The sequence below is a fragment of the Sceloporus occidentalis genome, unplaced genomic scaffold (assembly GCF_023333645.1).
Source record: "Sceloporus occidentalis isolate IW3139 unplaced genomic scaffold, rSceOcc1.0.p SCAF_13, whole genome shotgun sequence".
NCBI classification, from domain to species: domain Eukaryota; kingdom Metazoa; phylum Chordata; class Lepidosauria; order Squamata; family Phrynosomatidae; genus Sceloporus; species Sceloporus occidentalis.
The window spans coordinates 9,662,779-9,679,208 of record NW_028316993.1 but is presented as its reverse complement, the minus strand read 5'-3'; the positions used below and the strand labels follow the sequence as shown (position 1 = coordinate 9,679,208).

Here is a 16,430-nt window from a genome sequence, read left to right as displayed (position 1 = left end):
GATAGTGTAGATGAGGGAACAGGTTGCAACACATGGTTGACTTTGCCTTTAAGATTTAAAAGCACAACAAAAGCTGGTGTGTGAAGTGTTGGGTATTATTGCAGTACAAGCAGGAATGGCAGGCAGTTATGTTTGGAGATGCAAATATGGCCTCCTAGTGCTATGTATCATCATTGCATATAGAGACCATAGCTTCTGAATAATAACTAGAGATGGATCACACACATGTATGGAACTGGTGTGTCCAATGCCTCTGTCACATAGCTAGACTGAGAGAACACAAGGCACTAGGCTGCCTATTTCTGTTCTACTTACTCCATTTACATGTTGACATTTCTGATAAGTTCTCTGAGATAGTATACATTTTCATATGATGATTTCTCTCCTGCTATGATCCAGCACAAATACTGAGAGCCCTTTCCTGGGTAAATATAAAAGGAGTAAGTGGGGAGGTATCAGCATGCTGAGGTTTGCATAAATGCAACCCCCGCTCCCCTAAAACATCTTATTTGCAAGCAGTCCCTCCAAAGAAATCCCACTGTGGTCTGAGTATTCTCGATAGCCATAGAATATTAGATGCCATTTGGAAGAAACACCTGAATATCTGGATAGGTTGATAGGTGACATGGACTAGAAAATTCTGGAAGAAAGGATGGCTAGCTGACTAGAACCCTGAATAGAAGCATTTTTGGTATGAGCTGATGGTGCATTGCAGTGGTGTTCTTCTTTTTGCAATCCATATTTTGGTAGTACTTTTATTAGGCCAAGGAAATATGCACAAAATTCACAGGATAGCTTTTGACACTAGAATTGTGATTTTGTACCTTTTGGGTTGTTCTGCTAAAGATTGAAAAAAATGTTGCTAGTAAAATTCTCTGATAAGTTTTAGGGAATGGTTTGAAGGCAAACAACAACTCCAAGCAAATCTCTCTGTTTTCATTTGCAGCTGCCCCCTGTCCTTTAAACAGTCATTATGAGGCTTGTGCCAAGGAGTGTGGGCAGAGCTGCAGCAGTCTTTATGTTCCAATTCAATGCCCTGCCAAGTGTGAGGAGGACTGTGTCTGCAATGAGGGCTTTATCAAGAGCCATGATGCTTGCGTCCCTATAGCCCAGTGTGGCTGTTTCCATCAGGGACAATACTATCCAGCCCTGGAGTCTTTCTATCCAAGTTGTGAAGAACGCTGCCAGTGCCAGGCTGGTGGCAAAGTGGTGTGTGAAGTTCTCCGCTGTGGCCCCGATGAAGAGTGCAAGCTGATGGACGGAGTCCGGAAATGTCACCCAACTGGAGGTGCCACCTGCTCTGCTATCGGCAGCCTTTACCTTACCTTTGATAAACTTCCCTTCAATTTTCAGGGCACTTGTACCTACATCCTTGCCAAACTTCAGGAAAAGAACACGGACTTAACACCCGTCACTGTTATTGTAGAGAATGAAGCCTGGCTGAATGGAGAGATCACAGTTACCAAGCTGGTCCGTGTGCAAATCTTTGGCATTGAGCTTACTCTATTCCGGAATAAAGCAGAAAGCATCATGGTAGGTCATGTAATGCCACTTTTTGCACAATAATGGAGCTAATCTTCTCACCATGGCGGGGGGGGGTGTGTGTTACTCACACATGAAGTGAGCTATGGATCTATAGCTAAGTATGGATTTATCACAAGTATGGATCCATCACGATCAAAAGAAGGGAGGATAATGTAGTGTTTGGAACTTAATCAAATTTTCTTGTTACTCACTTGGATATTCCTTTTAATTCCTCCAGGTGGATGGAATATTCCAGCGCCTTCCTGTCCATCTTTTGGGAGGACAACTTAGAATCTATCAGCATGGCCTCTATATCAATATCCAGAGTGCTTTTGGGTTTACACTGAGCTATGATCTGTTTTACCATGTGGGAATCACCATTCCCAGCACCTATAAGGGCCAGATGAGGGGCTTGTGTGGCAACTACAATGGACAGAAGGAAGATGATCTTCAGCTCCCTGATGGCAGTGTAGTGTCTGATGTGGCTGCATTTGTTGCTGCCTGGAAAATCCAAGTCCTTGGTGTATCCTGCACAGATGGATGCTCTGGAGCCAGCTGTCCAATTTGCAGTCAAGAGAAGGAAGAGCTTTATAAGCAACACAGCTACTGTGGGATCCTCACAGCATCTGATGGGCCTTTCCAGGAATGCCATGCCATCGTGGACCCCAATGTATACCTGAACAACTGTGTGGTTGAATTGTGTAAGAGTGGCGAGGACAAGGAGGCCATGTGCCAGGCTATCCACAGCTATGTTGCTGCTTGTCAGGCATCCAAGGTCAACATCCAGCCTTGGAGAAGCCCAACCTTCTGCCGTGAGTAGAAATTGGATCCAGATCCTGCTATTTCCCTTTTGTTGTTTGTGTGTAAGTGGTTCTTTGAGAAAAGAAGTCCTCCTTCCTAAATGCTAAATTTCTGCTTATCTTGTGCTCTTTCAGTGGGTCTGCACTTACAGTTTGATGCTATTTTGGTGTGTTTTTTTTGTTTGTCATGTGGCTTTGGAGTCTTTTCTGGAGCAATCTGCACTATGTATATGTAAATATATTTAGGTGGTGTGTATGATATTTTAATTTGAAAGCATAATTTTAATTTTGCTACTTGTTTAATCCTGCTGTCTCTGCTATACTGAGTTCCTTTCCACCCTCAATGATTAACTCACCTCTCCTCTTTTTTCTGCAGCCCTGACCTGCCCAGCCAACAGCTATTATACGACATGCTCTAACATCTGTGAAACAAACTGTGCTGGGATCACGGATCGCCTTAAGTGCCCAGAGCACTGTGTCGAAGGCTGCCAGTGTAACGATGGTTTCTTCTTTGATGGCCTTGAATGTGTCTCCTTGGACAAATGTGGCTGCTTTGAGAACGGCAGATACTTCCCGGTATGTATCTGCCAGAAGGTCATAGAATCATCCAGTCCAACTCCATGCAATGCAGGAACTCACAAAAATCAAAGAATCCCTGACAGATAGCCATCCAGCCTCTGTTTAAAGACCTCCAATGAAGGAGACTCCATTACACTCTCCAAGGGAGTGTGTTCCACTGTCTAATAGCTCTTACTGTCAGGAAGTTCCTCCTAACGTTGAAGTGGAATCCCTTTTCCTGTAGATCATGTTGGGGCTGAAGGTGTTGTTGGGTTGCATTTACAGCAGCCTTTTAGCTTTGATTTCTTGGATTGCTTTGGCATTTAGCATTTGTTTTGTGAGGAGTCTATGCAGCATTATTACTAAGGTTGCAAGATTGAATGTGGAATATGGCTGCTGTACCTTTAATACTGAACAAATCTGGAAAAGGAAAAACTAGCATAATGTTCTGTCAAAATTACTCAAAATCTTCTCCCTCACTTCCTCCACAAATTTAGATTCCAGCTGCTGAATCCCCTACCCTCTTTTCAACCTTATTCCTCATCCCTTTAATACAGTTCCCCATGTTGTGGTGATCTCAAAACATAAAGTTATTTTCATTGCTGCATGCAAATATGTGTTTTCTGATGGTCTTAGGTGACCCCTGTGAAAGGGTCGTTTGACCCTCAAAAGGGTCCTGACCCACAGGTTGGGAACCACTGCCCTACAACAAACCTACTTACTGGGTGGTGGATAATTGGTGGCAGTGGAAAACTCTTCAGCTATATTCTTGGCTTATCTTCCATTGTTTCCCCCCCATAACATAGTGGTTGGCCGACATGAAGCCTAATGATAATCTTGCTTGGGTCTTGTTGAAAAGCACCTATTTCTCAGGTGCAGTAGGGGAAACCTGTTGGGCGGGTGTGAGGAGATGAGGGTTGGTAACCTACAGGCTCAATGTCAAAGTGATCCGCAGGATCAGAAATGGGCTCTTCCTGACAGCTGCCCAGCTTTGCTGATTGATCCCTGTGGTTGGGGCAGCCAAATGGTATATCTCCATGAGATATTGTGAATGGCTGTCAGAGCAGGCATATCATCTGGGAAGAGTTAGTTGAATTGCTGCTGTAGAGAAAAACCTAAAAAGTTGTTCCACGTTGTGCTGAAAGGATGCAAGAATGAGAGCTTCTGAATGCAAATTGCTTTGCTATGAGACATTGCCTCATCTGGGTAATGTTAAAACATTTCTGTTCCTTTTGCCTTACCTGTGGATGTTTCTCCTGATATAAAGCCCGATGAACCTGTTCTGCTGAACAACTGCAATGAGAAATGCATCTGTAGCCCAGCTGGAGGCTTCTTCTGTGATAAAAACACTTGTTCAGAGGATGAAACTTGTACAGTAAAGGATGGTATCCTGCAATGCAAAGGTAATGTGTGACAGTTTCTGGCCTGTGAGCCTATTGTGGGTAAAGGAAGGAACCAGTGGTGGTTTATATATTGAAGAGGGGGTCACATTAGTGCTGACCATGCCAGAGAGGGGTCTAGTATGTCTGAGCAAGATTTCGGGCAGATTAGTGCAAGAAATGAGTCTTCCTCTAGAGGAGGGGGGGAAAGAGGCGATGGTATCAATCAATTTTGATATCGGTATCAATAGAAGGGGGAGGCAAGTCTAATGGATTTAATGGATGTAGCCTAGTCTGGAAAGGCCTGCCGGAAGAGTCTTAATAGCCTTTTAAAAGGCTTCCAAGGTGGTAAAATGGCGGATCTCATCTGGAGGTCATTCCAGAGCCTGGGAGCGGCTGATGAGAAGGTCTTCTGGGTCTCCGCTGAAAGTCTGGCCTTTTTAGGTTGTAGCAGATTCTTTCCAGAGGACTGAAGCGTATGGGGTGGATTATATGGAAGGAGATGCTCCCGCAAGTAGTCAGGACCCAAGCCATGTAGGGCTTTAAAGGTTAAAACCAACACCTTGTCTAGAAACTAATAGGATCTCCCATGAATAACAAAATCCATACATGCTGAAATCCCATTCAATATAATGGCAAAGCAAAATGGTGTCCCTTATATCAAATGGAAAACTAAGGTTTCCTATGTTTTTTTGAATATTTTCAAGTCGTGGATGCTTCAATCCGTGGATAAAAACTCAGTGGATAAGGAGCGCCGACTGTAGCTACCTGAATGCTGATAAACCTTATCTTGCTTCCCCCCGCTTTATATCTCATCTGTCTTATATATCTTTGCTGATATTTTCCAGATTTTATAAATCATCTGGTTCAAATAATATGGATCCTTATTATTTTTAGTAATTTGTTGGAGTGGGGGAAAGATCAGTTACATGAAAAGCTCATAATACAACTGACCCCAAAGGAATGATTCTTCAATACGTGGCTTGACTCTGGTGACCTAAGCATTGTAGGTCTGGTGGGCCCCACTAGTATAAAAGGGAGTCAGTCAGAAGGGAATTTGCTGACAGCTTTACCAGTCTTTGAGGCAGCCTTGGTAAGCATCAGCAGAGGCTCCATGGTGAGCAGTGGGCTCATCACTAGGATGTTAGGTTTTGCTGAATTTCAAGACAGTATTAATTTTGTATAGCTTTGCTGACCTCCTGTGCCCCCATCTGATTATTAATGCTCTCTGTATCATCTTTGAAACCACCAGTTCACAACTGTGAGGAAGTTCGGTGTGAGAAAGGCAAGGAATGCAAGATGATCAATGGGAAACCAAATTGTGTGCCAATTCCTGATTCGATCTGCTGGGCATGGGGCGATCCCCACTACCACACTTTTGATGGCCAAAATTTTGACTTCCAAGGCACTTGTACCTACACTCTTTCCAAGACGACTGAGTATAGTATTGGTCTCCCGTCCTTCCACATCTTTGCCAAGAATGAAAACAGAGGGAATCAAAAAGTGTCTTATGTGGGGAAGGTGTCTATTGAAGTTTATGGATTCCTCATCACAGTGTTGAGGTCTGAGACTGGCTTTGTGAGGGTAAGTGATGGTTGATTCAGAAGGGGACTCAATCCTAGAGATCCCTGAGGGTCATGGTAGCTGACATTACTGCACCCATGAAAGGGAGGGCCCATGGTCACACTACAATAGATCATGTCACAGAAGGCAAATCTGTGAATTTCCAAAGGCAGGTGACATTACAAGGAGCAGCCCATAGTTATGCCATTAAGTGTGTGCCAACATTTGTCCAGAATATGGTACTGAAATTTCAAAACAAAACAAACAAACAAACAAACAAACAAACAAACAAAAAACCCAAGTAATGCAGCACTCTTGTACTGAGGACTGTAGAAACACCTCATTTACCCTGAAGATACTAGAAGAAGGTCAAGGCCCGGAGAACAGGGAATCTTGTGGCCCATACCAAAGAGAAAAAGAAGGAAAGAGAGAGAGAGATTTTAGCGGCCATTTAACAAAACCCTGTGCTTCTAACCAGGGAAGAATCTTTGCTAAAAATGTAATTGTTTCTCATCTAAACTTAGCAAAACTCATTTCTAACTGCCTATGGAATTATTTCCCCCTACCCATATTACAATGCAGGTCAATGGGATTCGGACATCCTTGCCCATCAACCTGAATGGAGGGAAATTGTGGCTTGCGCAGAGTGGCACCTCTGTCATCATTGCCACTGACTTTCAGCTCAAGGTATCTTATGACTGGAATCACCATCTCCGTATCACCATCAACAGTGCTTATAGTGGGCTTGTCTCTGGCCTTTGTGGGAACAATAATGGGGACCCTAAAGATGACTTCAACACACCAGCAGGAACATTGGCACCAAATCCCAATGCCTTTGGTGAGAGCTGGCAGGTGACGGGAGAAGATGATCACTGTTGGCACGATTGCCATGGACCTTGTGAGCCTTGCCAACCTGATCTGGCCAAAATGTATGGCTCAGAGACCTATTGTGGCCTGATAACCGCAGTTTCAAATAGCCCCTTCACCCCCTGCCATACCAAGGTCAACCCCACTTCCTTTTTTGAAAGTTGCGTCTTTGATGTTTGTGCCAATGATGGCCACAGACCAACCCTATGTGATGCCCTGAAGGCCTACGCAGATGCCTGCCAGAGAGAGGGAGTCCAGATTGGCGAATGGAGGAGAGCTGCTGGATGCCGTAAGTTCACAAGGGGACTGGCTAACGGGGTGGGGCAGTTTTGTTGCTAGAATGTAAAGTGACACTGTGCTCATTTTGTGCAATTCAGTGAGGAACCTGTAACAAAATGTTGCAGCATGCAGTTCAGCATTCCAGATACAGCATGCCTTTTCTTCTCCTTGTTTGGTTTTATGAATCTTCCCCTCCAAGAGTCAGCAATTCTTGTCCATAGAGCCTGGTCTGTTCTCATGGGCTATTTCTTTCTTTCATAGAATCATAGAATCGTAGAGTTGGAAGAGACCACAAGGGCCATCCAGTCCAACCCCATTCTGCCATGCAAGAAATCCAAATCAAAGCATCCCCGACAGATGGCCATCCAGCCTCTGCTTAAAGACCTCCAAAGAAGGAGACTCCACTACAGGAGAATCTTTCCTGGTATAGATGTCAGACTAACTGGACGATAATTGTTGGGATCCTCTTTTTTCCCTTTTTGAAGATGGGGACAATGTTTGCCCTCCTCCAGTCTGCTGGCACTTCTCCAGTATGCTGGGACTTAAGAAGAGTGTTTAGTCTTCAATGAAGTCCCAGTGGTTCAGTGGTTAAATATCTGTACTGCAGCCACTCACTCCTGCAATTTGTAGTGGTAGCACCAGAGCTTTCTGAGACAAGGCTAAATATATCATAAAATTACAAATCCCAGAACTCCTTAGTATTGAGCATGGCAGTGGTATCAAACTGGATTACAGTAATTCTGCAGGGCCGATACAGTTTAGTAGCTGCCACTTGGTAGCCATTGCCTCCCTCCTCCCCAGGAATGTTCTGTGGCAAGATGAGCCAAGAGAGCTAATCTGGATGTCTCTGATTTCTTACAAACTTTGTAGCAAGAATGCTCCCCCTCTGGTTGTCTGTGTTGCTGGTCTGCTCCATGTTATATTTACCATTGTAATTCACTCTGTTTTTGCACAGCCCTGGAGTGCCCTCCAAACAGTGAGTACCTGCTCTGTGGAACAGCCTGCCCAGCCACTTGTGTGGACGATTCAATTCAGGGCCAACAGTTCTGCCCAGCTGTGTGTGTGGAAGGCTGCCAGTGTATGGAAGGTTTTGTGCTGAATCAGGGGTCATGCATTCCCAGGAGCAGCTGCGGATGTCATTATGAAGGACGCCTTTATGCCCCCAATGAAAGCTTCTGGGGCGACGATCAGTGTTCAAAGAAATGTACGTGCAACCCATCCACAAGGCAGGTGGAGTGTGCACCCAGTGCTTGCAAAGACTCAGAAAAATGTGAGATACAGAAAGGTGTGCGGGGCTGCTATCCTACTGGTCATGGAAACTGCTCTGCCACAGGAGACCCCCACTATCTTACCTTTGACAAACACAGATTTGATTTCCAAGGGCCCTGTGCCTACGTGCTGACTGAAGTCTATGAAACGCCCATAGACCTGACGTGGTTCGGAGTGTATGTTCAAAATGAATATCGGGGAAATCAACAGGTGACCTGGACTCGGAGTGTGCAAGTCAATGTCTATGATATTGAGATTGTCATCAGCAGGCAATATCCTGGTAAACTCATGGTAAGTTGAGATAACATTCAAATAGCATGACCATGAGCCTCCACTGGTGCAATCTGCACAGATGGAGCCTCAGAAAATTGATGCTTCAAACTACTGCTTGTGTCTTCAACATGTAGACCAAGCTTAAACCTGCCCTATGCATGTTGTGAGCAACTAAAAGCTTGATGACTCCTCAGAGGCTGGGATCTGTGGCCAGCTGGCTACAGGGCTGCTGTAGGCTGTAAGGCATGGTTTCTGATTCAAGTGCACAAACCTAGAGAAGGGTTAGGGCAGTAGAGAATAGTTCTCTGTGTTGGTGCCTTGCTCTCAGTTTTCCTCTGCATTTGTTTAATCTCAGCATCCTCTCTCTTTTTCTTAGGTTGGTGGCTTGTTAACCTTCCTTCCTTACAGCTCAGTTGGAGGAAGAGTCAAGGCATTCAAGCAGGGCCTAAATGCTGTGATCCGGACCGACTTTGGGCTCTCTGTCCATTTTGACTGGGACAGCAAAGTGTTTGTCACTGTTCCCAACACGTATGCAGGCATCTTGCGTGGTTTGTGTGGGAACTTCAATGGGAACGGTGGAGATGATGCCCTTGTGCCTGGTAGCATCCTTGTTCCTAGTATCCCAGTATTTGGCATCAGCAGCCCTAAGGAACCTGACTCAAAGTGCAAGGAGATAATTGATCCCAAATGTCCAGGGCTTGAAGTCATAGAAGAGCAACAACGTGCCTCAGGCAAGGAGTGTGGGCTCATTGTTGCCAAGAATGGGCCCTTCCAGGAATGCCATGCACATATTGATCCAGAGGGCGCTTTCCGGGATTGCATCTATGACTACTGTTTCTTCAAGGGACGTTCTGCTGTCATTTGTGCTGGAATCTCCAGCTATGCTAGCGCTTGCCAAGCTGTTGGGATTACTATATACCCGTGGAGATCTTCAACCTTCTGCCGTGAGTGTCACATAAAGGACAAGTCCATTTCCAGTAGTATCTGGAGGAAGAGAAAAGGGGAAAGATAGTGTAGATGAGGGAACAGGTTGCAACACATGGTTGACTTTGCCTTTAAGATTTAAAACATATCAAAAGCTGGTGTGTGAAATGTTGGGTGGTTTTCCAATGCAAGCAGAATTGGCAGGTAGTTATGTTTGGAGATGCAAAGATGGAATCCTAGTGCTATGTATTATCATTGCATATAGAGGCCATCGCTTCTGAAGAATAACTAGAGATGGATCACATGTATGGAACTGATGTGTCCAAAGCCTCTGTCACATAGCTATACATTTTCAAATGATGATTTCTCTCCTGCTATGATCCAGCACAATAATGAGAGCCATTTCCAGGGTAAATATAACAAAAGGGGCCTTCAAGAATATGTGGGGAGGTATCAACATGCTGAGGTTTGCAGAAATGTAACCCTCCCCTCAACCTCTTATCTGCAAGCAGTACCTCCAAAGAAATCCCACTGTGGTCAGAGTATGCTGAATAGCCATAGAATATTACGGTAGATGCTATTTGGAAGAAACACCTGAATATCTGGATAGGTTGATAGGTGACATGGACTAGAAAATTCTGGAAGAAAGGATGGCTAGCTGACTAGAACCCTGAATAGAAGCATTTTTGGTATGAGCTGATGGTGCATTGCAGTGGTGTTCTTCTTTTTGCAATCCATATTTTGGCAGTACTTTTATTAGGCCAAGGAAATATGCACAAAATTCACAGGATAGCTTTTGACACTAGAATTGTGATTTTGTACCTTTGGGTTGTTCTGGTAAAGATTGAAAGAATGTTGCTAGTAAAATTCTCTGATAAGTTTTAGGGAATGGTTTGAAGGCAAACAACAACTCCAAGCAAATCTCTCTGTTTTCATTTGCAGCTGCCCCCTGTCCTTTAAACAGTCATTATGAGGCTTGTGCCAAGGAGTGTGGGCAGAGCTGCAGCAGTCTTTATGTTCCAATTCAATGCCCTGCCAAGTGTGAGGAGGACTGTGTCTGCAATGAGGGCTTTATCAAGAGCCATGATGCTTGCGTCCCTATAGCCCAGTGTGGCTGTTTCCATCAGGGACAATACTATCCAGCCCTGGAGTCTTTCTATCCAAGTTGTGAAGAACGCTGCCAGTGCCAGGCTGGTGGCAAAGTGGTGTGTGAAGTTGTCCGCTGTGGCCCCGATGAAGAGTGCAAGCTGATGGACGGAGTCCGGAAATGTCACCCAACTGGAGGTGCCACCTGCTCTGCTATCGGCAGCCTTTACCTTACCTTTGATAAACTTCCCTTCAGTTTTCAGGGCACTTGTACCTACATCCTTGCCAAACTGCAGGAAAAGAACACGGACTTAACACCCGTCACTGTTATTGTAGAGAATGAAGCCTGGCTGAATGGAGAGATCACAGTTACCAAGTTGGTCCGTGTGCAGATCTTTGGCATTGAGCTTACTCTATTACGGAACAAAGCAGAAAGCATCATGGTAGGTCACGTAATGCCACTTTTTGTACAATAATGGAGCTAATCTTCTCATCATGGGGGAGGGTTACTCACACATGAAGTCAACTATGGATCTATAGCTAAGTATTGATCTATCACCAGTATGGATCCATCACGATCAATAGAAGGGAGAATAATGTAGTGTTTGGAACTGAATCAAGTTTTGTTGTTACTCACCAGGATATGCCTTTTAATTCCTCCAGGTGGATGGAATATTCCAGCGCCTTCCTGTGAATCTTTTGGAAGGACAACTTAGGATCTATCAGCATGGCCTCTATATCAGTATCCAGAGTGCTTTTGGGTTTACACTGAGCTATGATTTGTTTTACCATGTGAGAACCACCATTCCCAGCACCTATAAGGGCCAGATGAGGGGCTTGTGTGGCAACTACAATGGACAGAAAGATGATGATCTTCAGCTTCCTGATGGAAGTGTAGTGTCTGATGTGGCTGCATTTGCTGCTGCCTGGAAAATCCAAGTCCCTGGTGTATCCTGCACAGATGGATGCTCTGGAGCCAGCTGTCCAATTTGCAGTAAAGAGAAGGAAGAGCTTTTTAAGCAACGCAGCTACTGTGGGATCCTCACAGCATCTGATGGGCCTTTCCAGGAATGCCATGCCCTTATGGACCCCAATGTATACCTGAACAACTGTGTCTTTGATTTGTGTAACAGTGGCGAGGACAAGGAAGCCATGTGCCAGACCATCCAGAGCTATGTGGCTGCCTGTCAGGCATCCAACGCCAACATCCAGCCTTGGAGAAGCCCAACCTTCTGCCGTGAGTAGAAATTGGATTCAGATCCTGCTATTTTCCTCCTTCCTAAGTGTTATATTTCTGATTATCTTGTGCTCCTTCAGTGGGTCTGCACTATACAGTTTGTTGCCATTTTGGGGTTTTATTGTTTTGTTTGCCAAGCGACTTTGGAGTCTTTTCAGGAGTGCTTTTGGGTTTACACTGAGCTATGATCTGTTTTACCATGTGAGAACCACCATTCCCAGCACCTATAAGGGCAACATTACACATCCCCCCTCAAACAGGAAGATTTAATTTTGTCTCTGTTGTTGTTGTTATGTTTATTTATATCTTGCCCTTTTCCTGAAACTGGGACTCAGAGTGCCTTACAATATTAAAAAAACAGTACAATTAAAAGAATAACACGTTTTTCTCTGCTATACTGAGTTCCTTTCCATCCTCAATTTTTAATTCACCTCTTTTTCCTGCAGCCCTGACCTGCCCAGCCAACAGCTATTATACGACATGCTCTAACATCTGTGAAACAAACTGTGCTGGGCTCACGGATCACCTTCAGTGCCCAGAGAGCTGTGCCGAAGGTTGCCAGTGTAATGATGGTTTCTTCTTTGATGGTCTTGAATGTGTCTCCTTGGACAAATGTGGCTGCTTTGAGTACGGCAGATACTTGCTGGTACGTATCTGTTGGAAGGTCATGTTGGGGCTGAAGATATTGGATTGCCTTTTAGCTTCGATTTCTTGGATAGCTTCTGCATTAGCCATTTGATTTGTTTGGTAAGGAGTCCATGCAGTATTCTTACTAGGATTGCAAGATTGATGCTGGTGCCACCATTACCTTTTTCCTTTTTCCTGGATCCCACCAAACATTTTTCTTTTGGGACTCACAGTGCTAGTGCTCCTGAATGGGGAATGGGCTAATGCTGCATTCCTGCCACCCGCCTACCATGTCAGATATATTATAATCTAACATTTGGCCCAAAATTGACATTGGCATGGTCAAAGAATAAATAATAATAATAATAATAATAATAATAATAATAATAGTTGCTGTATGACTTCAAGTCAATTCTTTCTTATGGCAACCCTAAAGCTAACCGATCATGGGGTTTCCTTGGCAAGATTTGTTCAAAGGAGGTTTATCATTGCCTTTCCCAGAGGCTGAGAGCATGACACCTGGCCAAGGTCAGCCAGTGGATTTTATGGCCAAGTGGGGAATTGAACCCTGGTCTCCAGAGTCATACTCCAACACTCAAACCAATATGTCACAAATCACAGAACTGTAGAATTACAGAGTTTGAAGGGATGTTAGAGGCCATGTAGTCAAAATTCCTGCTATGGAGGAATCCACAGTTAAAGAACTTCTGAGAAAAGACCATGCAAACTCTGTTTAAAAACCTCCAGAAGGAGATCCCACTACTTTCTGAGGTGGTCCATTCCACTGTTAGAACTCCTACCATTAAGAAGTTCTACTTAATATTTATTAGGAGTATCTTTTTTTAGTAATTTGAATCCTTATGTAGTTCCGACTTGTGTGCTAAATAGTCCTCAAAACCAATCATGTTATTATGCAAACCAGACAAAGCCACGATGTGTAATTTGCCTGGTTGCAGAATTGTTGTTTTTCTTCTTGCTGAATTTGGTGTTTTCTTTCATTCATAAATGTTTCCTCCTTCTCCTCCTTCTTGACAGCATGGAGAAAGCTACCTTACTCCTGACTGCAAGGCACACTGCACTTGCCAAAATAACAACTCAGTGACTTGCAGGCCCCAAGGCTGTGCTGTTGGTGAAGTGTGTGAGCTGAGAGACGGGCTCCGTGGTTGCTACCGGAAAGAAGGGCATTGCACACTGATGCTGGGGGCTCACCTTTCCTCTTTTGATGGTCTTTCTGGGAATTTTCTTTCTCCCGGCATCTACCAGCTGGTTTCCCTTTGTGATATCAATTCTGATGATTGGTTCCGCGTGGTTGTGAGCGTTGCGTCATGCCCACCTGATGGAACTATTGCCCCCATGGTGCTCCATGTCTTCTTAAAGGACTTATTTATCAGTGTAAATGGACAGAACAATGTCTGGGTAAGTGGGAAAAGTAAAAAAAGAAAGGAATGTTTCCAAATGTATATTAAAACATTTATTTTCTGTCTTCTAGCTCCTCACGGACCGGCCCTCAATAAGACTAGTTCCAGTGCTTTAGCTTTCGGGGCAGGACATTATCCTGGGCCTAGGATGTTCTGTTGTACACTGGCCAAAAACTGGACCTTCTCATGTAACATGGAGGAAAAGACAACTGCTTTCCCAAAAACCATGAGCACTGGCATTTTCATGATCAAAAAACTATGCCTCGGCAGTAAAACAAATACAAAATGATCAGTCTTTCCATCCCTAGTGGATGGTGATCCAGTGCTGAGGCCCTGACAATTGCCAATGAGTGCAAGATCTTAAGAGCATGCCTAAATTAATTCCTGATACATTCAAACAAACAAGTGAAATAAAACACATTTCTCGAACTCTCATACAGTGATATATTTAAAATAATGATTGACACCATCCTTATTTTTATTCTTTTCTATTCAGGAACAGGTCAAGAGCAGACAAAACTTCAAAGCACACCCTTAATTCCCATTGTTGTTAAAATAAATTATTGGGATTTAACATAATCCTACTAATTGATCAAGAAAAGTGGTAGACAAACAGACTGTGTCAGGTTTGCTTTCGCACACATTCATGTTTTTTGTGAACGTTGGTGATTGCTAATAAAAAGGGCTCTGAAGCTAATGTCTCATCCATCTCTAGTAGGGCTGGACAAATGTGTCAGTTTTGCTTTCTCCAACAGTTCGGTGTTTTGTGAATTCTGGTAAATTCTAATGAATATTACAAATAATTTTTCACCTATTCCTGGCTTAAGTGCATTGCTCTAGTTCTGTGTCAAACACTTGGAGGGATTCCTTATTCACTGCATGCATGTGTTTCTTCTTTCTCTTAAGTTTCAACTGGTCATGGATCTTTTCTTTCTCTCTCCCAGGTGAATGGACTGCCTATTTCAATACCACACAAAGGCACCAAGTTAGTAATATCCAGCTTGGTTGGTGACACTCTCCTCCTCAGCTTACCACAGGTTCAAGTCTCAGTGAGTTCAGCTCGAGTAGTGAAGGTGGCTATCGGTCTTGCTTTGTCAGGGAGAGTATGTGGGGCATGTGGAAACTTCAACCATGATCAAATTGATGATCTGAAGGGCCCAGGTGGAGTGGCTGTAGATGATGTTCCTGGCCTGTTGACATCTTGGACTGCCAAAGACTTCACCCCCTGGTAAGTTAGCTTTCAGTTATCCTTCTGCACAGATTCCCCATGCCTAAAAAACAGAATCTTCAGTTTCCTATAAAGTCAAAATATATTATTACAGTGGGCCTTCCCCTTACGTGGGATCCGTTCTGGATCCCTCCGCGTAAGGGGAAATCAGTGTATGCTGGAGCCCCATAGGAAGTAATGGGGCTTGCGCCTGTGGCACGCGCCCCATTAGTTTTTCTGGGGTGCCCAAGGGGCTCTTCTGGCATAGCTTATTATTATTACTTTTCCCTCTTTAAAAATATATAGAGAGAGGTAATTTAGAGCTAACATAATATCCTTTTATTTGATGTGACAAGCATAGTAATTAAGATGGTATATAAAAGTTATTTACTGTAAACTGTAAACTGATGTATAACCTTTCTTGATTTCTTTTTATTATGGAAAATAAAGTTTATTAAAAATGCACTTTGCAAAGAATGGGAAACTCTTCTTCTTTCAAAAAGTGTCAGAGAAGTACAGATCAGGTGCAGGATGCCAAGATTGGGTATGCAATGCCTCCGGACTGGGCACAGAGGTGTGCAATAACACTCATTAAATTTCTTTTTATCTCTTTCTTTTCAGTCTAACATGAAAGAAGATTCACTTGGTAAACTGAAAGTTCTGGGAAATGGTGCCTTTAAGCCTTGGACTTGGAAAATTATTGCCGAATCTTCTCTGGATTTATAGAGGTTTTTGTGGAAAAGGTTCTTCCCATTCCTGACATTTGGGTTTGATTCTTGTTTGAAAATGACTTTGCTCAATGAAACCTTTCTGTTTGTGTCTTTGTATTACAGATTACTGTATGGGATGGTGGGCATCAAAACAGAACATGGCTAATAAACTGTTCTGATTTTACTTTATCTGGATTTTGAGTCTAAATCAATAAAATAATTACAACTTTTAGGAAAGGATTGTTTGTCCAGACATGCCTAAGTGTGCTCTTGCTTCAGCATGCATTACACCTATGGAAAGTCTTCTTACCTGTTTCACAGGAATACTGGATATAGTTTATTGCATTTTGATGCCCTAATAACTGACCTCCCCACTGGCAAAAGGGTAGAGTTTCCAAGCCTGGTGACCCCTCATTTCTTATCATGTATGGCTGTGTGGGTGGGAGCCAGAGTGATGTAGTGGTTTGAGCATTGGACCATAACTCTGGAGACCAGCATTTGAATCCCCACTCAGCAGAGACGTAGCCAGGATTTTGGGAAGGGGGGGTGTCCAGACTAAGTGCCACCATTATAATGGGGCTTGGGTGCAGTGGCGCAGCAGCATGCACCATTCATTGTATCTAATGGAAGGGGGGGTCCAGACCCCACAACCCCCCCCCCCCCTTTGGCTATGTCCCTGCACTCAGCCATGGAAATCCACTGGGTGGCC

The 16,430-nt window shown here is 43.9% G+C and overlaps 1 protein-coding gene across 1 annotated transcript; it reads left to right on the top strand.

The window, feature by feature from the left end:
* The first annotated feature begins 460 nt into the window (after positions 1-460).
* Positions 461-15,907, top strand: LOC149304893 (IgGFc-binding protein-like). Its single transcript, XM_089479154.1, has 14 exons — positions 461-468; positions 969-1,533; positions 1,763-2,336; positions 2,701-2,900; positions 5,693-5,845; positions 6,407-6,980; positions 7,926-8,530; positions 8,889-9,456; positions 10,379-10,965; positions 11,186-11,759; positions 12,206-12,405; positions 13,422-13,802; positions 14,749-15,032; positions 15,633-15,907. The coding sequence occupies exons 1-14, from the start codon at positions 461-463 to the stop codon at positions 15,640-15,642; spliced, it is 5,283 nt and encodes a 1,760-aa protein (XP_089335280.1). The 3' UTR covers positions 15,643-15,907.
* Positions 15,908-16,430: the final 523 nt, after the last annotated feature.

Bases quoted from the DNA above. Each gene is read 5' to 3' on its own strand.
- LOC149304893 (XM_089479154.1), top strand. The intron at 2,337-2,700 runs GTGAGTAGAAAT...TTTTTTCTGCAG, and splicing joins GAGAAGCCCAACCTTCTGCC to CCCTGACCTGCCCAGCCAAC. The intron at 5,846-6,406 runs GTAAGTGATGGT...ATTACAATGCAG, and splicing joins CTGAGACTGGCTTTGTGAGG to GTCAATGGGATTCGGACATC.